Here is a 24,367-nt window from a genome sequence, read left to right on the forward strand (position 1 = left end):
TGAGGCTGGATTTTAACCCAGGTCCTCCTAATTCCAGGTCCTACCTTCTGCCCAAGGTATTACCTCACTGCTATCACCTTGTCAGCAGTTAAGCTGCCAGCAGAGTAGGATGCATATATGTGTTGAAGTATATACCTGAGGCATTTAAGGAATAAAAAATGACTTCTAACCCATTGGTGGTGGATAATTGCACACAAGTTTAGGTTAAAGGCTCTGCTAACAAGAAGTTTAAGATCTAGCGAGGAACACAAGACAGGATCCACAAACATGTCTGAAAGAATACACAACATAAGATGGGTATATAATTCAGTCTTACATTGTGAATTACAGATTATAAGTGCTAAAGAGTTCACAGGGATATGGCATCTAAATTGTGATGTGAAGTGTGGGGAGGATTACAATTAGTGCAGTTGAAGAGAAGAAATATTATAGGAACAGGGAATTTCTGGGGAACATGGAATTGGGGAAAACTAAGGAATGGTTTTGGTAAAAGTCAAAGAGAGTATTAGATTATTCTAGAAAGGTATATTGGACTGAGATCATAGAGGGCTTTCATTGTCAGGCAATGGAATAAATACAGCTTGTCCATGGCACATGAGGAAACTGTAGAGTACTTAGAACTATGGATGGTCCTTCACATGCTTTAGGAAGGTAGAAAATAGAGCTCAAAGGAGGGGGGCAGTTTGGCTAACCCACTGGCAGTTGGGGTGGTGTCAATATCTTTTGGGTCAATAGGAGATTTCAAGGTAAAATTCTGTAAGATGGTAGTAAAAAACAAAAATAATTCCATTCGAGCCAGGCCCTCACCAGCACATATCCGTTTTCCTGAAAGAGACAAATACTAGGATTAGATATTCGTAGACTTCTAACTCATTTAGACCACTTTTTCAGACTTATAGGTGGCCCACTAACACCCAGGGGCATTAGATTAAAGACTGTATACATTCCTTTCCTCTCTGGTCCTTGACTCCTTTGAAAACCCAGTTCCCCCTCAACAGAGAGGAAGACCCTTCCTGCATACTCTAAGTCAATCCCCCTGAACCAGAGCAAGTCCTGGGATTTATATTCAGAACAAAGGAGTCATCACTTTAGGGAGAAAACAATCACTCATTTATAGTCTCAAGAACTAAGCTTATGTCTACCCAGAGAGATTGCACTGAGGAAAGGTGACAGAAGAATGATCAAAGCTCCCTTTGGGAAACTCTTGTCACCATTCTGGACAGCAAACACCTCTGGAGTCTACCCTACAACTTCATGGCCATCCAGCCCCTTGTCTTAACTACTCATTCCTAGCCCTAACCCAAGTATTAGAACCAATTGAACAGGGCATGGAGTTGAAGACCACAATGTCGGGGAGAGTTAACTGTCTGACAATATTCATGTCTACCAAAACCAGATTTGGCTATCACCACCATTATCTGAAAACGAATAGGTTCCCCTAAGAATTGAAGGGGAAAGGACAAGTCAGACCATCATCTATTTAATTTTGTACCAGTTGATCCCTATTAAAATGTACATAACTAGGAAAGGGAGTTCCATATTCACGTGTCTTAGTCAAGAGTCACATTTCTATAAAATCATAAATTCTAAGATTACACCTTTGATGATGTTAGCCATAATGGTACCTGAGTAATGACCTTTAGCATTACCTAATCCCCTTTCTTTGCTTGATAAAGTACAAGATTGTACCCTGCTAACATCAAATCCTGGAAGAGATTATCTGAGAAGTAGTTGAGGTTGAGTGGGAGGATAGTTTTTAACCTGAGGGGTGAAGGAGACTTTAGTTGTGGATCTAGATGCAGAACAGAGTGGCCACTATCTCAGTTCTATCTCTTTTTTGGAATAAGCTCAGAAAACTACCCTAAAACCCAACTGATTTAGTTGATGAATCATGACCTAAAGAGAATTAGAAGAATGATTTACTATAAGGGGCAGCTAGGTGGCGCAGTCGATAGAGCTCTGGCCTTAGAGTCAGGAGGACCTGAGCTCAAATCCAGCCTCACCTCAAACACTTGACACTTACTAGCTCTGTGACCCTGGTCAAGTCACTTAATCCCGATTACCTCACTAAAAAGAAAAAAAAGAATGATGTACTATGTCTCCATGCTACTTTCTGGTTTTAGAACTTGATAGGACCATAATGGTCACCTAATCCAACTCAATCTTTTGGCGTATCAGTAAACTGAAGTCCAGAGAAATGAAATAATTTGACCAACGTCACACAGGTAATAAGTAGCAAAGCTGGATCAAAACACAGGTCCTCAAGTTATCAACCCATCTTTGGTGCACATATTTAGATGAATGTCTTACCTGCTGAAAAAGGCATGAAATAGTCGCTCTTCTTGAAGTTGCCACTTTCATCTAGGAAGTGACCTGGGTCAAACTGGTCTGGATTGGGGAACTCTTCATCATCATACAGAACAGAAGACAATACTGGTACTATGGTGGTACCCTGAAATAAGCAGATACAAACAAATAATTAGAAAATAAGAACCATAGAATGTCACAACTGCAAAAGATCTTAGAATTATCATCTAGTTAAAACCCCTCATACTGAAGTATGAAAAGAGCCAACATTTTTTTAAATGCCTGTGCTGATAGTAAATTAAAAAACCTGTAATACTATTGGGAGAGATGAAACCAAATTTTAACACTTTGAGGGGCAGAACCAGCACCAATGATTAAAGGACACAATGAGGCAGATTCCAGGTCAAAAGTTAATAAAATAACTTTTGACCATTAGATCTATCAAAGAAGGAAAATATTGCCTGAGTAAATAATAAGCACACTAATTTCAAGCAGATGCCAGATGATCTGAAGAGGTAGAAATGAATTCTGACCTCTGGCAGGATATTGAAGAATAGAAGAATGTCACACAGAAGAATGAGGCAAGAACTGATAAACAAATTGGGAGCTCTTCTTGAAGATGAAGAAATTGGATGCTCTGGGTAAGAAGCACTTGCTTGTACTCTCAAGAAAGGTAAAGTAGGTTCATGGGTATTATTTGGTAAGATATCCATGAATAAGAGAAGACTCCCTATAGAAGGGACTCCCTATAGAAGGACTCTGAAACAGTTGTTTGCTGACAATGACAACAATAGACAGGTCTGCCATATTCTCATAGCACATATCAAAGACATAATGGAGAACCTTCCAAGACCTGTCAAAGGGGATGAATACTAACCACTTCTGATGATTCACAGGGGCAAAAATAATACTTCTATAATGAACATGGAAGCATTTCCAAAGGTTTTGACATTCAGGACAAAAAAAACCACCTAAAAACGTTAAGAGCACAGGTGGTGTATTCATTATGGCTGTATTTGGATGCAAAAGAAGCAGAAAGGAAAGGCAGATTTCAGAAGTGGACATCTTCTAAGAGTGTGTTTCAGAACGAGATTTGGATTTCTGGACCATATATTCATTAAAATATAGGCATGACAGACTCCTGGCCAGGAATGGAATGATGCACCTAGCAAAGACTGGGAAGATTATTATTTTGATGTGTTACAAATATAATCAAAAGAGTTTTTTAATGCTTAAAGTGTGGGTAAAAAAAAAAAAGGTGGACCGCAGATTTTAAGACAAGGAAACAAATTTGACCTCAAAGTTATGAGTAGGACTTGGTAGGATGAGATGCCCAACAAGACTGAAGTTCTGGAAAGAATATATCTTATTCAAAAGAAACAGGATGGGAAAAAGAGGGTGGGGTAGTAGATATTAAGAAGATACACTCATGTGAGGCTATTCAGGAAGCAGAGGAAAGAAGAGTGATGAGAAGCACCTAGGTAAAGAGAAATGGAGACAACATCAAGAGTGACATTGTGATGAAAGTATTCAACAGATCACATGGAGAGAAAGAAGAAATAGGCAAGGAATACAGAAGAGATATTATAAACCCTGGTGGTTACACATGGTGTAGCAGTAATGGAAAACTTCAATTATTCATTTGGATCCTTGGGTTTCCTTTCTGTCAAAAACAGGGCAGGTCATCATTCCTTGACTTTTCTTAAGGATAATTTCATCCTGCCATTATAGTGGAACCAAAAACAGGAAATTTATTTTATTGATCCAATTCTCACCATATGAGAGAAACTTGAATAACAGAGATGTGAATAAGGATCTGTAGAACCCCTGTGGCACAACAGTCTTCCTCTGAAGGGATCATGCTCTGTTGAAGAATATGCTACCACACTTGGCACACTTTCTGTGCACACCTATGGATGGGAATATTTGGGAAAGTGACCAGTCCATCTTAGAGTTTATAACAAAGGCAACTAAGTGGCCCGATGGATAAAGTCAGACAGACCTGTTCCAACCCCAAATACTCACTTGCTGTTTGACCCTGGCCAAATCACTTACCTTCTCTCAGACTCAGTTCCCTCATGTGTAAAGTGAGAATAACAGTGCCTACATGTCAGGGTTGTTATGAGGATAAAAAGACATGACATTCGTCACTGCTTCACAAAGCTTCAACCTTATTATCACCAAGAAAGGTAAGAGTTGGTTTGTGAAAACACAAAGGAAAACAATTCTGACAATGAAAGATAAAGGAACATTCTCTAAAGATACCAATGTGGATAAGGTAGCCAGGTAGTGCAGTGGAGAGACTGTAGACCTAAAGTCAGGAAAATCTTAGTACAAATCCTGACACACACTTACTAGCTGCATGACCCTAGAAGAGCCAGGTGCTCTCTCTAAGACTTAGTTTCCTCACCTGTAAAATGGGGATAATAATAAGATCTCTTCCCAAAGAATTGTTGTAAAGATTCAATAAGATCATCTATGCAAATCAAATCTCAAAGAACTTTATAAAAAATAGTTGTTGTTATTATTTCAGGGAATTCAACAACCAACTTAGATTTTTCAAAGACAAGGATGAGTAAAAGAAGCATGTCACAGTTCCATAAGGATGACAGAAGTGATAAAGCCCAGAATGAACAGAGACTGGTGAGGCTAACAAAGGGTAAAAAGAAGGGGTTTTGAAAAATTATATTGTGGAAAAGAGGAGGATTAAAGAAAAGACAACCCCACAACTCAGAGGTTTATATGATGAGGATGACAAGTGACAAGAGAAGATACAGAACTTCTCAATTTTTCTTTTCCTTCGGGTCTTTACTTTTTTTTCTACCAAGAGAATGAATTTTCAAATGAAATGGATAGAATAAATAAATATGGTTAATAGAGACTGAATACACCAGAGAAGTAAGGAGAAAATAAGGGAGCACCTAGACACCTGTGCAAGAAAAACAGACTGAAGAGAGCACACTTCAATTTGCACTCAGAGTCTAGAATATATTTCTACAGAAATCTAAAGAGATAAGGAAGGAATGAGGAAATGACTCTAGATAAGGAGGTAGTACTCACAAAGATTTGGAGTGGAATCATCCTAATTTTGTTTTTTTGAGGGTGATAATAAACTGCTAGATCAGGAGAATGTCTTACATAGTGTTTCCTTAGATTTTAGCAAAGCATTTGATAAAGATTTTCATGCTCTTCCTCTGAAAATGATGGAAATATACAGTTTAGACAATTATATAATTAGCTGGATTTAAAACAAATTGACTGACCATATACAAAGGGTAATTATTGAATGTTCAAAGGCAGCTTGGAAGTAGGCACCGCTGTACTCTGATTACCTCAGCTCACAAATGAGGATTGTATTCCTTCTAGGAGTCATATTTTAGGAGGACATTGAAAAGCTGGAGGCGACTCAAGGGAGGGCAACCAGGATGGTAAGAATAACAAGTCCAAGCCATGTGAGGATGGGTAGAAGGAAAGGGGGAGATTTAGGCAAGAGAACAGAAGACATAACAGAACAGGAGACCTAATAGCTGATTTGAAGTGTTTTGTGTACTTTTACTAGAAAAAGAGAATAACTTTGTTCTATTTTGTTCCAGGGGACAAAATGAAGAGCAATAGATTAAAGTTACAAAGTAACAAACTTAGGGTTAATGCAAGAAAAAAAATTCCCTCAAATTAGGGCTGTCCAAGATTAGAATAGAATGCCACAGCAAAAAGCAGGTCCACCTCATTGAAAGACTGTAGAGGCAAAGACTGAATGACCACAAGGTGAGCACGTTGTAGATGGAATTCTTTTTTAGATTGGGAACAAACAATATGACCACTGAAATCCCTTCAAATTCTGAAATTCTGTGACCACTTCTCAGGGATGTGGGTTGGCCTGAGGTTCCTTCTAACTCTAAGATTCTATCATTGAGTGAGGAGAGAGAATAAAATCTCATGTTACAGTGAGAAACACTTCTGACCTTGGGGAGAAGATATTGTCTAAACTGAACATCTTCTGACGCTGCATGGGGCAGGTTGGTTGGAGCAAGGTCAATGTACCGCTGTATCTCGTGTACCACAGCATTGGTATAAGGCATCTTGTTTCTGTCCTCCATGCAGGGACTTCGATTTCGGCCAATCACACGATCAATTTCTTCATGAAGTTTTCCTGTCACAATACAAATGAAAAATGATCTTAAAAGTAGGAATAAAAACTGCCTTCCCATATTTTCTCTGATTTTTCCACAAGAGTCACAATGATAAATAATGCACTTGAATCTAACATTATGGTAGATAGGTAGATAGATAGATAGATAAACAGATAGACAGACAGATAGACAGAAAGACAGATAGGTGACTGAAAATTCCATTTTAGTGTCTTAAGTCAGCTGAGAATCCCTGGAGGCACCTTTGCCCCATGCCCTCAGTCAGGCTCAAGTTGTCCTTTAAAAATTACAAGCCAAGCAGCATTTGGTTAAGGAAATGAGGAGGAGTCTCAGTCTGGACCTGTTCCAGAACTCAACGTGACCGACCACAGGCCCAAGATAGTTCCCTGAGTAACTATATGAGTGATAGGATTCCAGATGCACCAGCTCCTCCTATGGTCAGGCATGGTAAATAAGCTATCAGGAACCAGTGCTTCTCAACCATTCAGTTCCTGCCAGTTCTGTCACTGGGCTACAGTCTCCATCCTTATCACTATCTCTCTCTTTCTCTCTCTCTCTCTCTCTCTCTCTCTCTCTCTCCCTCTCTCTCTCTCTCTGTATATATACATATATATGTAAATATATATAATATATAATCATATGTTATATTATTATATATTACATATAATTATATATTATATACTTATCTCTAATAATAACTCACAGTTACATACCAACTAATTAAGCAAAGTGGAGGCAGTAGTGGAGGAGGAATAAGTAAACTTGAATGTGTAATACGTAAATATATTAAAATGACAACAGAAAAGTTTCCAAGGAAAGTCTCAAAAGGACCACGAACCCCTCTTATATGGACCAAATTATGGATGTATATTTTCAGCCTGTAATCCCACCTGTTATCTCAGGATGTTTCAGGAGAATCAGGAGTCCATATCTCAGGGTGGTGCTGGTTGTCTCTGTTCCTGCTATAAATAGATCAGCTACCGTGTGGACCAAGTTTTCAATGGTAAATGCAAACTGTGGTTGTTGCTTTTCCTAGGAATAATTTGGGATGATTAATTGAAAAGTAAGGGAGGCAGCAGGGCACGAGGGAAAGCATAACGAATTTGGAAGCAGAGGACCTTGGTTTAAATCTCAGTTCTGATTTTTTTTTTAATTTTTGTGGTGAAGCAATCAGGGTTAAGTGACTTGGCCAAGTTAACACAGCTAGTAAGTGTCTGAGGCTATATTTGAACTCAGATCGTCCTGACTTAAGGCCAGTGCTCTATTTACTGTGCCACTGAGCTGCCCCCAACCCACCACCAGCTCTGATCTTGAACTTGGGCAAGGCATTTAACCTTTTTATGTTTTAGTTTGCTCAATTGTAAAATGAGCGGGTGGGATTCAATGACCTCCAAGATCTCTTGCAGTTCTAAATCTATGATCCAATAAATAAGTTTGAGCAGCACAATCCAAAGCGGAACAAGAAGCTGGCAATTATCAAGGCAGTTTGGCCCTTGCAGACATTACATATGAGAGAGACACAGAGAGAAGCAAGACACAGAGAGAGAGAAAAGGAGAGAAAGACAGAGAGACAGACAGACAGAGAGAGACAGAGAGAGACAACCTGCAATTTCATTGGCACAGGGAAATTTCCAGGTGAAAATCTTCTGTCTACCAAAACAAATCTGCACTTTTCTCAGAAAAACTTAAAGTCACAAGAGAGGTGCCTAGCCCAAGGGCTCTCTAGGGTTAAGTGACTTGCCCAGGATCACATAGACATTTTGTGTCAGAGAGGGGACTTGAACTCAGTTTTGCCTGGTTCTGAGGCCAGCTCTTTTATCTACTACATCAGGGGGGTCAAACTCAGCCCTCAGACCACAAGCAACCAACAGAACTTTGTGTGACTGAAACCAGATTAAAAAGTTATTGGGAAATGTTTAGTAACATAAATAAAGATATAATACAACATAAAGAATGTTAATTTGTGGATTTTCTAAGTTAATGTGGGGTCTTCGAGGATCCATTTCTATTCATGTTTGATATAACTATACTGTATCATAATATCTTGCAAGATATCTATACCTATATAGTATATATCAATCATATCTGTGGATATACACAAGCCGCTAGGTGGTGCAGTGGGTTGAGCGCTGGACCTAGAGTCAGGAAGACTCATCTTCCTGCATTTAAATCTGGCCTCAGACACTTACTGGCTGTGTGACCCTGGATAAGTCACTTAACCCTGTTTGCCTCAGTTTCCTCTTCTGTACAATGAAGTAGAGAAGGAAATGGAAAACCACTCCAGTATCTTTGCCAAGAAAATCCAAAATGGAGTCATGAAGAGTTGGATTCAACTGAAATGACTAAGCAACAAATAAATAAGCCCTGGGTAAATGTAAGCTATTGTATTTTCCTCCTGATTTACTAAGCTAATAAATCCTGTTCCTCTGTATGAGTTTAGTGAGATAAACAGCATTTACTAGTTTAGCAAATAAGGAAGGAAAAAATTTATCAACTATCAACTTACATATGTATATCAATTATTACAAAAAGTATCCATGTGTATTTTCCCATTTTATCCTCATCAAAATACTGTGATGTAGGCAGCCAGTATTATTGTCACCTTATTAATGAGGAAATTGAGATGCTAAATGCATTGCCCTTGACCATGAGATGTTGGTATTGAGGAAAAGTCACCACTGAGATCAGAAACTGAATATATAACAAATACCCAATGGACTAAAGATAATAAAGGTAAAAAAACATAGGAATACCAGGCAGGTGGTAGAGGACATAATTCAAGTTCAAGTCAACTATGGTCTACTCCATACAACCATATGGGTGATGAGAGGGAAAGAAGGATATGGCATTATTAAGATTTTAACACAGGAAACAGAGAGCATTACAAGAGACTACTGTACATAATACTTCTAAAAATCTCTTGCTCTGGTCCACGTATTTGCCCTCTCCAAAATTTCCTCATCCACCAATGGGGTAGGAATCTGTGGGAGAATATACCCTTATGTGCATAGGTTGACGAAGGAAGGATTTTCCTGGTCAGTTGTGCTGCCACATTGCTAAATTAAATGTGTTTTGCTTTGAATTAATGTGTTTTCTGGTTGGTCTGGTAAGAAAACCTTAAGTAGTAACTTCAGATTACCCTTCCTTGCTGTAAGAGGGTCATTAATCTATTTCGGGATGTCCATCAGCATATCTTTTACTTTCTTCCATGTTTCAGGGCTCCATTTACTCCATATGAATTGCATTAGCATATTGCTTTGTTCTAGTTTTGTTCCTAACTTGGTTGATTTTTTTTTTCTTTATGTAACTTTTTAACAGTTTTTCTTCCCTTTGGTTTTGCTCTTTGTTGTTTGTGGATGGGATGGAAAGTGAGGATCCTCTAACTCCATCATCTTGACTGCAAAATCCACCATCCTTCCCCCAAGTACTTACCACAGCAGCCCCTCCATTCCAATCTGGCTGCTCAGATTAAAGTTCCCTATACCCTGCTGTCTTCATAGAGTCTTGAATTGTCCTACCCAGTCTTCACTGCCTAACTCTAGGACCTTCTTCAACACCCAGATAAAAACCTAACCCTTCCACAAGGAAGTTTTATGTTAACCCTCCCCAAATATATTTCTTACTAATTCCAAATTCCTTCATCATTTAAATCTTCAATTTATAATCCATTTTGGCTTTCCTTACACATCCCTGATTAATTATTCTCTTGTCCTTACATGTGTTTCCTTCTGTCTGTTGGGTTAGAGATTCCATTAGGGATAGGACCCTATCTTCTCATTCTTCTGTTTGCCCCATAGTGTGCTCTGAGCACACTTCAACTAATATATGATTACTTACTGCTCTATGTTTGTGAATGTGAGTGTCAGCCTCTAATACACAAGACATTTCAACTATAAGAACTGAGATTCAGACCTACTGCTCACACTCTACCTGTTCCATTTTCATCAGGAAACAGTCAATGAAGTCCCGAGGATTGCTGGGGTCCAGTGTCCTTTGGTGTTCCTTCACTTCTTCCAAAATAAATTCATGTAGAAAATCAAAATTTTTAATTGCTTTGTGGTGAGATCCAGGGAGATAATGCACTAGAGATGGAAAAGAATTGTAGACCTAAAAAGAAGAATTTTATATCATACTTTATTAGAAAAAGAAAGTCCTTCTCTACTCTAGCACTTGGATCATGTTGAGAAGAGGGCTGAATAAGGGTGGGACAAATGCCTTTTGTGAAAAAGTGACTTTCCTCATCATTTCCTATACAAACCCCCGAAAAATCAGTATTCTCCTCCTTGGTTGCCTGAAACTACCTTGGCCTTCACTCTCAATTCTTACTTCCTACAGAAAAGTTCTCTTCCTTTTTCATTATGAAGTCTTCTAAGAGCTCTGCTTGCAATCTTCCATTGGGACAGCTAACTCATTTGCTAACCTGATCCAAATTCAGGCGCTTGAGGGAAAAGTCAGCTTGTCTCTAGTAACAAGAATTTTAACATTCTGTCTTTGTGATCAGTGGGTGAACTACTCCAGGGAGGGGCCTTATAATGTCCCTCAAATCAGAACACATAGGGGTGACCTTCTCTGTCTTTATTCCCTGTCAATGAATAAGAAGATGGGAACGGAACCCAGTGTGACACTGTTGTACATTCCAAAGGAATGCGTGATGAACTCTACCTAGCTCCTTGCAATAGTTTCTTTGAGTTATAGAAAATATATATACTGAGCTCCAAAAGGAGAGGACACCGGCCTCACCTGAATCCACTGGGAACTTAAGATCTTGATGTTCTCAACTAAAAGCTTCATTAAATAAAGAAATTTCTGGTCTTTATATTCAAAATGTTTCTGGAAAATGAAAGAGCAGATTACATTGCAAGGAGCACACCCAAGGATGAAGGTAGGGTCACATGGTAATCCTAAAGGAGAAAGAGAGAGAGAGAGAAAGACTTTAATACTGCAGTTGTGATCAAAAGGAAGGTTTGTCTGCCTTTAGGTACGACCTGACTGTCCTCATTTCCTATCTAGTTTGTATTCCAGCTGATATTTATTTGGTACAACCTGGTGAAAAATAAACCACCCTTTATGAAGCATCTGGTTTGATCCACATAAGAATCCTAAGTGCAAATAGGATAAGTCTCATTTTATAGATGAGGTTGCTGAGACTAAAAAAATTAGCTGATTTATTCCACAATTAGGAAGGATCAAGAAATGAAATTCAACCCAAATTCTCTCCTGGCCCCAAATACAATGCTCTTGCTACCAAACCACATCACTTCTCATTTCTAAATCCCTATTCATCACCTCACCCTAACCAGCTTTTGCTTTCAGACTTCTTCATGTCTATCTTTAAATTATACTTCATTTTATTTCAGTAAGTAATCCCGGGATGGGAGTTGCAGGCACTGAGCTGGAAGTCTTGTTATTCCAAATGCTCTTAGGTTCAGGGTTCTGGACTGTCTAAGGACTGTTGATATCAAGGTGGTGATGCTAGGTTTCCTTGACAGGCATACATTGCCTCTTGTCTTTACCTCAGGGTGCCCCACTGCTATAGCCAGACTGGCCCATCTGCCTTATGAATAGCAATTGACTGGCAATCAGTGGTGATGGCGAGCACCTTCTCCACAGGAATGGTTTCCCAGATAAGAGCTGTGATAGCTGGACTAAAACCAGTGGTCTAGAGATTGCTGCCACCCTTGAGGCCCTTGTACTTATCTACCTATTGGTGGTAGCTAGTCATCAGTTGTTGTTAGTGGTAATGAGAAAGGTGGGTCCCTTCTCCCAACTGATTTCTCCTCTCTATGAGGATTGTGGAGACTGACCAAGAAGTGATTTGGGAGGAGGGGAGGACACTGTTATTCCCAAAATCTTGGGCTCAAGGGCCTGGGCTCTCCATCAGGGTCAGAGGGGCAATGATCATCCAGTTGGAAGTGGTTTCACCAGCCTGAATCATTCAGGTGTTCCCCCTCCCCAAACTACTTTGCATTCATTTTGTTAATATTTTTTCAATATATATGACTGAGCATCTGTGGAAGCAGTTGCTAGTAGTAATGAGAAAGATGGGTCCCTTCTCCACAAGGTAGAGGCAGTGGTCACTGGAGTGAAAGTACTGCTGTTCCCCAGACTCTTGGGTTTGGAGGTCCTGGGCTGTCTCCATCAGGGTCAGAGGGCGGTCAAGATGGTAGTTATATTAAAGAGGCCCAAGGACAGAGTCTTGGAGATATTCACACTTAGGGGACTGAAGGTGGATAGTGATCCAGCAAAAGGATATAGAGAAGCAAAAATCAGGCACGAAGAAGAACCAGTGGAGATATGATAGAGGCGAGGGAGAAGAGAGTATCAATCAGCCAATCCACCAGCAGTCACTAAGCTCTTACAAGGCTCTGTGATAAGCACCAGGGGTACACAGACAAAAGTGAAACAGCCCCTGCTCTTAGAAAGCTTACATTATAATGGGGGAGACAACATCACAGGGGAGTGGCAAAAGTCCCAGATTCCAATGTGGTGGAGTGATGCTGTTCTCAGTGTATTCCTATATTATTCCTGGTGGAATATTCTGGAGTAGGAGAGCACATACAGCTAATTATGACCAACATCTGTTAGTACCCTACTACTGCCCAGTTCCTGACACTCAACACACACAAAGTACACATAGGGGTTGCCTTTTATGGTTTAAAAAGTAGTTATCCCATTGAATTTATGTTATCAGCATCTCCATTCATACCCTCCTGCAGTGCCCTGTGCCCCCCTAACTTTCAGATTTCATAGAAGGATGACAACCCCTGTGCTAGATAGCTTAGATGGTGGAGGAGGAGGAAGCATGAAGGGAAAGAGCTTCTAAGAGATGCTGCTGAGTCAGCTCATTGACTTCCTAGCAATGTTCTCGGTCTACTTCAACTCCTTCTGCTAGTCAGCAAAATATCAAGAAAATCCCTGGACTCCCCCAAATGATCCTAAATCAATACCTTCTCCCCCAGGAATTGTTAACGGTAACAGAACCAGTGCTGCTAGATTCTTGTGAGCTATGCTGCATACGAACAGGAATAAAAACATATAAAGACATCTCCCTAAATGTTCCTCACCATGTTGCCTCCTCACAAGATTAGCATGAACTCATTAGCAGACCTGCACTGCCTCTCATCTCTTCTCTTGCCTCGCTTAAACTCTTCAGGGCTTCTAGGAATGACCACGCCGTCATGGGCATGTTTCCAGGATGGGCCCAAATGTGCAAACATGTTGGTTTCAGACAGGACAGTAAATTCCTTGGACCAACCTGAGTCTGCATAGGGATAGGAAGGATATTTCCAAGGTCCACGGTAACAAAGTAAAGAAACACCAACCTTCTGTTTTCTTTAACTCCTCCACAAGATACTTCGCCTCTTCTTGGATTAGTTCTTCCATGCTCCTCTTCCCCATCCCAAAATTCCTCAGGGTCATGAGGCAAAATCGGCGGAGATGCTTCCATCTCTCTCCATTGCTTATACCAATTCCTAGAAAGGGGAGCAGGAGGAAGAGAAACCTTAGATACCAAGGTTCCATACAGCACATGACAAAAAGTCCATGCCCAAAGGACCTTGACCCACACCCCTTATTTCAGGAGAAGATATTGGGGGGGGGTGTCAGTGTACTTTCTCCTCTATCAATACTGTTTCCTGTCCCATCCCACACATCATTTTCCTTCATCACAGTCATAAATACATCAGCTGGCCCTACACCCACATCCCCCTCCTGGTAATGAAGTGGCCACAAAGAGGGATGCCAGGATAAAGACATATTTCTGAGAAACTGAATGGTTATAGGGTACGTTAGTTTATATCTCTCCATATTTTTAGACAAGGAACTTAAAGGATTATGACGTCTTGAAGTCCTAGTCTTCCTACTTCACCCAGGGACCAAAGAGTGAAAATATCTGTTTCTTGCCTTTTTGTGGGTTACTAGGTGGTGCAGTGGAAAGAGTACCAGACCTGAAGTCAGGAAGATTCATCTTCATGAGTTCAAATCCAGCCTCAGACACTTACTATTTATGTAACACTGGGCAAGTCACTTAACCCTGTTTGTCTCAATTCCTCATCTGTAAAATGATCTGGAGAAGAAAATGGCAAACCACTCCAGTATCTTTGCCAAGAAAACCCCACATTGGGTCACAGAGAGTCAGACACAACTGAAATGAAGAAACAATAAGAGGTATACTCAATAAGAATAGAAAGTTACATAAACTCAGTAGTAATCCCTATATCATGTGGCTTTCCTTAGCTTTCTTTTTTTCCCTTAAGTCTGAAACAATCCTACATAGGATTATTGTTTATGGGGAAATGATTGTTGAGTCAAAACAAAATATAACAATTATACAAAGAACTGTAGTTAATTTGAGCAATGGGAAAGGTGTACACATACCTTTATGATACACACATGATACACACATACACACATAAGTAAAGCTTAACATGGCATATCCTTCTTTCCCTGAATATATCACACCTTCCTACCTTCAGATACCACCCTCTGATTCCAGACATAGGATGAAGACTTCACCTAACTACCCTTACATCAAGAACTATACTTTCATCTGTAATCTTATTTATCGGGATCAAATTCTTCATCCTCTGCTTCAAGATCCTTCCTAAGGGAACTTTAGGAGACAAAGTGACTGGTATTCCTTAGGATGTATTTTAATTCATGTTGGTTTCATTAAATATCTCTCTGAAAAAATAGAAGCTAACACCATGAGGCCTCATAGGATCTGTTGCAAAGTTTAGATACCCAGCAAAGTGCTTCTGCTCTCTCTTTCATTGATGTCAATCTCACAAATTGCATTCACTAGCACATACCCTTGATCTCATAACAAAACTAACTCTACTGCTTAAGAAGCTCCTGTTCTGCCTTAGAATACCCTCAAAAAAAAGAGAAGAAAAAAAGGAAGGAAGAAAAGCAACTCTCCTTCAATGCAGATGAAGAGCTAAAGACAGGGCAAAATGCTGCATGGGAAAATTTAACCTTTCACCATCGTTCTCTATCTGATTTCACTGAATCATAGGCTGTTGTAGTCAAGGGACTTAGAAATTGTCCAGTCCTCTTCTCTCATTTTATACATGAAGAATCTGAGAAAGATTAAATAACTCACCTGAGGTCAGGAATGGTTAAGTCTTAGACTAAGCCTAGGACTCAGGAATCCTGACCAAAATCCTGGATTCTTTCCACCTCAGATCATGAAATAAAATGAAAAGAACAAGATAAACACTACCTTTAACACTCCAACTTCTTTACTCTCTACAGAAATCTCAAACTCATTACATCCAACGTTGAATTCACTGCCTTCCTCACCCAAACCGCCCCTTCTCCTATCCTTCCCTATTTCTTTCAAGGGAACCAGCACCCTTCCAGTCACTCGGGTTTGCAGCCTCAGTGGGATCTTTGATTCTTAACTATTCCCTTACCCTCACATCTAACCAGTTGCCTAATCATTCCTATCTCTACATCAGCTTCTTTTTTTTTTTTTGGAGGGGGGAATGAGGCAATTGGGTTAAGTGACTTGTCTAGGGTCACACAGCTAGTGTCAAGTGTCTGAGGCCAGAATTGAACTCAGGTCCTCCTGACTCCAGGGCCAGTGCTGTATCCACTGTACCACCTAGCTACCCCTAGAGCAGCTTTCACAACCGTTTCCTTCTCTTCACTCATGTATCCACCACTCTAGTCCATGCTTTCATCACTATTTTGCCTGGAATATTGCAATATTCCTGTCTCCAGTCTACTCCCTCCCATTCAGCCTTCACCTAGCCACCAGAGTGACTGGACTGATCAAAGCCACAGTCAGACACATTGTACCCTGATACAGTGATATCACTTTGGTCCTCTTACAGCACGAAAGACAGCAACAGAAGTGATTTTCCTAAAATGATAAGCTGAACATATCATTCTCCTACCCAACAAACTCTGCTTCTGTATTACTTTCAGAACCAAATACATAAACTCCTCTGGTAGACTTTTAAAGGCTTTCACAACATGGCCCCAAACTACTCTTTTAATCTTATTGCAGATTATTCCCCTCCAAGCACACTATGATGAACAGGGCTTTTTGCTGTTCCTCATACATGGCTGTCCTTGGTATTATACCCCATTCTTGTCTCAGTCTCCCAGAATCTTCAGTTCAGCTCGAGTAACACCCTGGAGAATCAGGCCTTAGCTGATCTCTATTGTTGCTAGTGTCCTTGCCTTGCATCTATTGTGTGTGTGTGTGTGTGTGTGTGTGTGTATAATATGTATGTGTATGTTTATATAAATATATATACTATATATGTGTATCTACCCATGTATATGTGTGTGTATGTGTGTGTGTGTGTGTGTGTAGGTGTTGTCTCTTCCCCATCTCATCCAATTGTAAACTCCTAGAGGGCACTGACTATATTCACATTTGTCTTTGCATCTCCAAATACATAATCGAGTGCCTGGCACATAACAGGTGCAAGTCTTCCTTCATCTTACCCCTTCTACAAACTCTATATCCAGTTCCTTGCAGCCAGTCCTCCATTTTCCATTTCTGTACTTTCCCACTAGCTCGTTTCTTCCTCTTTCCCTACCCCCCTGGCTTATAATGTTCTCTTTCTTCTAAGCTTCTTTGGTCTCCTTTAATACTCAGCTTAAATCTCACCTTTTGTAGGAGGCCATTCCTAGCCCCCATAGGCTGCCATGTTGTGCTGCTGTTTTATGTCAAACCTGCAGTCCATTAAGATTTCCCGGATCTTTTTTTCAGATAAACTGCTGTTTAATAAGCAGCTAGGTGGGACAATGGATAGAACACGGTGCCTGCAATCAAAAGATCTGAGTTCAAATCTAGCCTTAGATACTTGCTAGCTGAACTAATCACTTAACCTCTTTTTGTCTCAGTTTCCTCATCTGTAAAATGAAGAGTAATAGTAGCACCCACCTACTGGAGTGGTTGCAAAGATCAAATGAGATAATATTGATAAAGCACTTTGCCCAGTGCCTGGCACATAGTATGTACCATATTTGTTAACTCTTGTTGTTGTTGATTAATTCATTCATTTCCTACCTTGATTTCCTCAAATATCCCTATTACAAGTGTTCTACATTTGCTGCAGCAGAGAAATGGGTTTGCCTTCTAGTCAGGTTATCAGGAGTGGTAATGAAAAACATTATCAGAAACTTTTGCCAGGCTGCAGGCTATAGAATGCCATGGGAGAAGGATTTTCATCCTATTTTAGCTCTAGTAGGCTAAGCAAGGTGACCTATTCCAGAAGTAGCCAGATTATTATAATTTTTAAAACTATTTCAAAAAGTATTGATATGTTTCCTTCATGTGGATTCTGATCCATATTGGCTACACTATGCCTTCCTTGATATCCAAAGGCTCAATATTTTGAATCATCATTATCCTTGCAGACTGAAGTAATTTTGATTTACCTGTGGCAGGTAGCAAATCCCTGAGCACCAGTTTCATTTCACCAATTTTGTGGCAAATTTTCTAATTTTGTACATGTATTGGCTGCTACTCACCCTTTCCTGCTATATACAATAAGAGATACATGGCAAGACAAACGTCTCATTATCCTATACAGTGTGGGGTCTTGTCTCAGTTATTCACTTTCTTACTACTCTTAAGAGAGGTTGATTAGTGAACATTTAGAAAAGGTGGTCACTAAGAGTCAGCATGGGTTCATCAAGACTAGGTCTTGCTAGCCTAATCTGATTTCTATTTTTTAACAGTATTATGAGACTGCTAGATCTAGGCAATGCCTTGACAGACTAGACTCAGATTTCAGAAATGCTCTGACAATGTGTCTTGTGACATATTCATAGAGAAGATGGAGAAGACACTGGTCAGACTACCAGAAGACATGATCCTAGGAATCCTGGGCTACATCAAGTTGTGGTCATTGACCAGTAGGAGGACAATGTTGTAGGTGCTAGACTGCTGACCACTGGATCTCTGAACAAAAAGGAGAAAATTCCAACCAATTGGAAAATGAACTAGAGTAATGGATCTTAGAAGGTAAAAGTCACAGCTGAGGGGTGAATGATTACAGCAAACTGTAAAGACTAGATAGATGGAAGGAGATCGTCCTTCTCCCTCCAAGGCTCTTCCACCCCACAATCATTCTCTTTCTTTCTTTCTTACTTACTTTCTTTCTTTGATTCCTTTCTTCCATTTTTTCTCTCTGCTTTTCTTACTTCCTTTCTTTCCCTCTCTCTATCTTCCTTCTTTTCTCTCTCTTTCTTATTCTTTTCTCTCTCTCCTTTTCTTTCTTTCTTTCCTTTTCTCTCTCTTTCTCTTTTTTTCTTTCTCTGTCTCTATCTCTGTGCATCTCTTTCTCTGTCTGTCTGTCTTTATAATTTTCCCTTAGTCTCTTTCTTACTACTTTAAATGACTATAACATAACACGAATCTATGTAGCTGATACCCTGGAAAAAAGATAAATGGTTTCCACGTGACTCATTACATCCTTCCCAACCTGCCACTGCTTTAGGGGCTTTGGTTTGAAAGTGGGTCTATTTCCACCAATTTCTCAGAATGCTATTCTTTTCCCTTTTCTTTTTTTTTCTTTCTCTTCTCGCTTCAAGCACAAACTTACCAAATCCATTGCTGACTTTCAAAATTGGTACATGTCCTCTGTCAGCAAACATGTCCCCATGATCAATCAGAGCTTCTTTCACTGCCTTGTACCCATGTAACACGATAACACGCTCAACACCCAATTGCAGAGTGAACACTGGGCCGTATTCTTTGGCTAGCTGTGAAAAGAAATGTGGGCAGTAGTGAGAGTGTCATCAATGAAACAGGTGATAAACAGCTTGGATTATTGACCTTATTGGAGAAGTTCTCAATCCATGATCAGCTCCTTCAAAACATTTCTGACATTTATTACAGAAAGGATGATGCACCAAGCCCAAGCCATAGATAGCTCAAAAAACTAAAATTTCACTGTGTGCCTTGGGCTAGAAGCCAGAAGACTGGCTAATAGGGCATAGTTTATGACTCGGTGCTGTATCCCTAACCTTCCTGAGAGGCTGAGCTTATGATTCATACCTAGGTGCCATAGTGGATTCAGCATAGGTCCTGGAACCAAGAAGACCTTACTCAAAATCCAGTTTCAGATACTTAATAGCTATGCAACCCTAGGCAAGTTAATTGACCTCTGCCTCAGTTTCTTCATCTGTAAAATGAGTATAATGATGCCTAATTCTAAGGGTTGTTGTGAGAATAATAAGATTATATTTGCAAAATATTTGGCAACCCTTAAATCACTATATAAATGCTATTTATTATTATTATTATTATTATTAATCTAAAGCTTTGAGCATAGTAGGATTGGGGAATAGGGCCAATGCTGTCAGTGAAATTCTAGAGCAGATAAGGGTCCTCATTCCAATAGAAATCGTGCAAATCAGTATCATTGGATCATGGGCATAGATCCAGAACAGACTTTAGAGAAATTTAAAGCAGAGTTTATTAAACCTTTTATTGTCACAGACTCTTTTAATAGTCTGATGAAGCCTATGTAATCCTCTGAAAAATATATTTAGAATAAAATATATAGGATTACAAAGAAAATCACCTATATTAGAATAAAATAAAGATGTAATTTTTCCCATCCAAGCTCACAGAACCTCTGAAATATATCTACAAGCTCACTGGGAGTTCATGGTCAAAAGATTAAGAATTCCTTTTCTAAACCAATCATAATTTTATAGATGAGGACATTGAGGGCCCAAAGATCACAGTATATCTGGGAAGGATATGGTAAAGATAACAGTTTGACAATCTACCAGGTCAAAATGAGAACATATTTTTGTTTTCACATATTAATCTCACTTAATCTTTTGTCACAACCCTGTGAGGCAGATAGGACATTTACTGATAATGTCTTCATACAGACCTATGAAACTGAGGTCCAGAGAGGTCGACATGACTTGTCCAAGGCACAATGCTCATAAATGTCAGAATCCAGATTTGAACCCAGGCCTTTCTAATTTGAAGTTAAATGCCTCTTCTACTATACCAGGTTACCTTTCAAAGGCTTTAAGATCTACAGGTCTGGAGGCGGAGCCAAGATGGCAGAGTGAAAGACATGACTTGCTTGAGCTCTCCCCAAACCCCTCCAAATACCTGTAAAAAAAAATGACTCTAAACAAATTCTAAAGCAGCAGGACCCACAAAAAGACAGAGTGAAACAAATTTCCAGCTCAAGACAACCTGGAGGGTTGATCGGAAAGGTATATCACGCCGGGCCATGAGAGGAGCACAGTTCGGTGTGGGCATGCAGCGAACCTGGAGCAGGCCTCAGAGGGTTGAATCGCGGGCAGCTGTGGTGATTTCCAGACTTCTCAACCCACGAGTGCCAAAGACAACTTAGAAGGTAAGTGGGAAAAGTCTGTGACTGCGGTGAGAGAAGAAGCTAGGTCTCAGCTGCAAGTCCCTGGGGTGGTGGCTGCCTCCTGAGCTTTTGGCCCACAGACTGAGGGGGAATCCAGTAGCTGATCAGAGGGGAATTGCAGGGATCTCTCTGCTGGTGCAGGATTCTCTTGCTGTGCCCATGCCTGGATTTGGGTCACAGTTCTGAGGGGGGGTCCTGGGGGGAGAAGGAGCACTGGCGTGGTGGAGCTTGTAGTGGTGGTGGAGAGGAAACACCTCACCCCTTATCATACCACCTTGGAAGAACTGAAAATTTACAGGTCCCTAGAAGTATCTCTGAAAACAGCTGTACAATCCCCTGAAGCTTGGGACAGTACATTCTTCACATTGGAGGCAGACTCTTACCTTAACAAAGAGTTGAAAACTCAAGTAATTGGCTGGGATCATGAGTAAGCAGCGCAAAAAGAGTTAGACTATATTATCTTACTTTGGTGACAAAGAAGATCAAAACATACAACCAGAAGAAGACAACAAAGTCAAAGTTCCTACATCCAAAACCTCCAAGAAGAATATGAATCAGTCCCAGGCCTTGGAAGAGCTCAAAAGGGATTTTGAGAAGCAGGTAAGAGAAGCAGAGGAAAAACTGGGAAGAGAAATGAGAGTGATGCAAGAAAATCATGAAAAACAAGTCAACAGCTTGCTAAAGGAGACCCAAAAAAATACTGAAGAAAATAACACCTTAAAAAATAGCCTAACCCAATGGCAAAAGAGGTCCAAAAAGCCAATGAGGAGAAGAATGCCCTAAAAAGCAAAACTGGGCAAATGGAAAAGAAAGTCCAAAAGATTGCTGAAGAAAATACTTCCTTAAAAATTAGAATAGAGCAATTGGAAGCTAGTGACTTTATGAGAAATCAAGACACTGTAAAACAAATCCAGAAGAATGACAAATTAGAAAACAATGTGAAATATCTCATTGGAAAAACAACTGACCTGGAAAATAGATCCAGGAAAGTGAACTTAAAAATTATTGGACTATCTGAAAGCCATGATCAAAAAAAGACCCTAGACATGATCTTTCAAGAAATTATCAAGGAAAACTGTCCTGATATTTTAGAACCAGAAGGCAAAATAGAAATTGAAAGAATCCACCAATCTCCTCCTGAAAGAGATCTCCAAAGGAAAACTCCTAGGAATATTGTAGCCAAATTCCAGAGTTCCCAGGTCAAGGAGAAAATATTACAAGCAGCCAGAAATTCAAGTATTGTGGAAAAACAACCAGGATGACACAAGATTTAGCTGCTTCTACATTAAGGGACCACAGGGCATGGAATATAATATTCCAGAGGGCAAAGGAGATAGGATTACAACCAAGAATCACCTACCCAGCAAAACTGAGTATAATCCTTCAGGGGAAAAAATGGTCATTCAGTGAAATGGAGGACTTTCAAGCATTCTTGATGAAAAGACCAGAGCTGAATAGAAAATTTGACTTTCAAATACAAGACTCAAGTGGAACATGAAGAGGTAAACAGGAAAGAGAAATGATAAGAGACTTATTAAGGTTGAATTGTTTATATTCCTGCATGGAAAGATGATATTTGTAACTCATGAGACCTTTGTCAGTATTAGGGTAGTTGGAGGGGAAAAAATTATATGTACATATATATAGATATAGATAGATAGACAGAGGGCACAGGATGAGTTGAAGATGAAGGGGTCATATCTGGAGAATAAAATTAAGGGATGAGAGAGGATTATACTAGGAGAAGGAGAAAGGGAGAGGTAGAACGGGGTAAATTATCTCACAAAAAAAACAGAAAAGAAAAGGCTCTTACAGTGGAGGGGAAACAGGGGAAGGTGAGAGGGAATTAGTGAATCTTATTCTCATAGGATTTGACTTGAGGAGGGAATAACATACACACTCAATTGGGTAAGGAAATCTGTCTTACCCTACAGGAAAATAGGGGGGATGGGGACAAGAGAGTAGGGGGATGATAGAGAGGAGGGCAGATTGGGAAAGGGGGTAATCAGAAGCAAATACTTCTGAAGAAGGGACAGGGTCAAAAGACAGAATAGAATAAATGGAGGGGCAGGATAGGATTAAGGAAAATAAGAGTTAGTTTTTCACAGCATGTCTATTATGGAAGTGTTTTGCATAACTGCACATGCATAACTTATATTGAATTGCTTGCCTTTTCAATGAGGGTGGGTGGGGAGGGAGGAAGGGAGAAAATTTGGAACCCAAAGTTTTAGAAACACATGTTTAAAAAAAAAGTTTTCACATGCAACTGGGAAATAAGAAATATAGGGAATGGGAAACAGAAATCTATCCTGCCCTACAGGAAAATAGAAGGGGAATGGGATAAGAGAAGGGGGGAGAGATAGAAGGGAAGGCAGACTAGGGGAAGGGGTATTTAGAATGCATGCCATCTTGGGGTGGGGGAGGGGTGAGATGGGGTGAAAATTTGGAACTCAAAATCTTTTGGAAGTAAAAGTTGAAAACTAAAAATAACTAAATTTATTAATAAAAAAAAAAGATCTACAAGTCTGAATTCAGAACTTGCTGGTTCCTCTTGAGGTCAGGCATGCTTTCAGCCAGGCACACTTAAGATTATATGCAAGGACTGGGGCAGCACACAGAGGCTGCCTGAGTGCTCCTGTGAAGGAATGTGCAAGGAAATCATTCTCCACTCTGATCCAACAAATGCTGGAGGCCCCTACCTGTTTGCAGGACCTACTCATTCCTCAGACAACAGAAATAATCAAGCACATTAAACACCCTCTTTCTTCCTATGGTGGGCAATGAGCAATTTAAGTGGGACTGATGGCATTTCTCCTAGAACTTTGCAGTGCCAAGGTGAGTGGTAATAGCAGCAGAAGGCACTTGTAAAATGGACTTTATCCAAACTACAGAAAATTGATAGCACCCAGCTAGTGCTGAAGCAGTGGGCCCTGATGGCCACTACAGTGAATCAAAATATGGTCTGGAAAACCTACAAGGTACCTACCTCCCTACTCTAACATGCTCTACTCATTAGAATATGCTGCTTGAAGATAGTCTCCCAAAACAAACTGACTGCTGCTAGAGTCAGAAATGAAACCAACAGAAGACAGAGATGCTTACTTACCTTGCAAAGTGATTCTGGGATGTTCTTAAGGTCCAACTGCAGTATATTGCCAATAATGGGAAGAGGAACAGGACCAGGTGGAAGCTTTCCTCTTCCAAAGCCCTTTTTCCATGATGAAATGAGAAGCAGACATGAGATACAGAGCAGTAAGCCAAGAGCAATGACCACAGATGGATCCATTGAAACTCTTCCTTACTACTAATGCAATGGAAGGCTTATTCTCCAAAGCTGGGGAGGACTGCAAACCTGAGATCAATCAGCTAATATTTCCTCAAAATCCTGAGTAATCTTCCAATGGATTTTTTACCTTCAAATAAGATAAAGAGAACCCTACCCTTGTTCTATAGTAGTATATTTTAAAGGAGCAGGAGCCATTAAATTTCTTGTTTTAAGTTTTACTGATTCATTTTGCTCCTTATATGCCACAGTTATTT

General features: G+C 40.0%; 1 protein-coding gene across 1 annotated transcript; it reads right to left on the reverse strand.

Moving 5' to 3' along the window:
• Positions 1-289: 289 nt before the first annotated feature.
• Positions 290-24,303, reverse strand: LOC114042593 (cytochrome P450 2C19-like). Its single transcript, XM_027861274.1, has 9 exons — positions 23,934-24,303; positions 19,025-19,184; positions 13,778-13,927; positions 11,196-11,356; positions 10,386-10,562; positions 7,346-7,487; positions 6,270-6,457; positions 2,311-2,452; positions 290-825 (listed from the first exon to the last, which is right to left on the reverse strand). The coding sequence occupies exons 1-9, from the start codon at positions 24,111-24,113 to the stop codon at positions 644-646; spliced, it is 1,482 nt and encodes a 493-aa protein (XP_027717075.1). The 5' UTR covers positions 24,114-24,303; the 3' UTR covers positions 290-643.
• Between the last annotated feature and the right edge of the window lie 64 nt (positions 24,304-24,367).

Source organism: Vombatus ursinus, unplaced genomic scaffold (genome assembly GCF_900497805.2).
Source record: "Vombatus ursinus unplaced genomic scaffold, bare-nosed wombat genome assembly UNPS02014620.1, whole genome shotgun sequence".
Lineage (NCBI taxonomy): Eukaryota > Metazoa > Chordata > Mammalia > Diprotodontia > Vombatidae > Vombatus > Vombatus ursinus.

Coding starts and splice junctions, on each gene's coding strand:
- LOC114042593 (XM_027861274.1), bottom strand. CDS start 24,113: ATGGATCCATCTGTGGTCATTGCTCTTGGCTTACTGCTCTGTATCTCA. Junction 11,357..13,777: donor GGAGTTAAAGAAAACAGAAG/GTTGGTGTTTCT, acceptor TTTCTCCTTTAG/GATTACCATGTGACCCTACC. Junction 6,458..7,345: donor GAAACATCCTGAGATAACAG/GTGGGATTACAG, acceptor GTATTGTGACAG/GAAAACTTCATGAAGAAATT.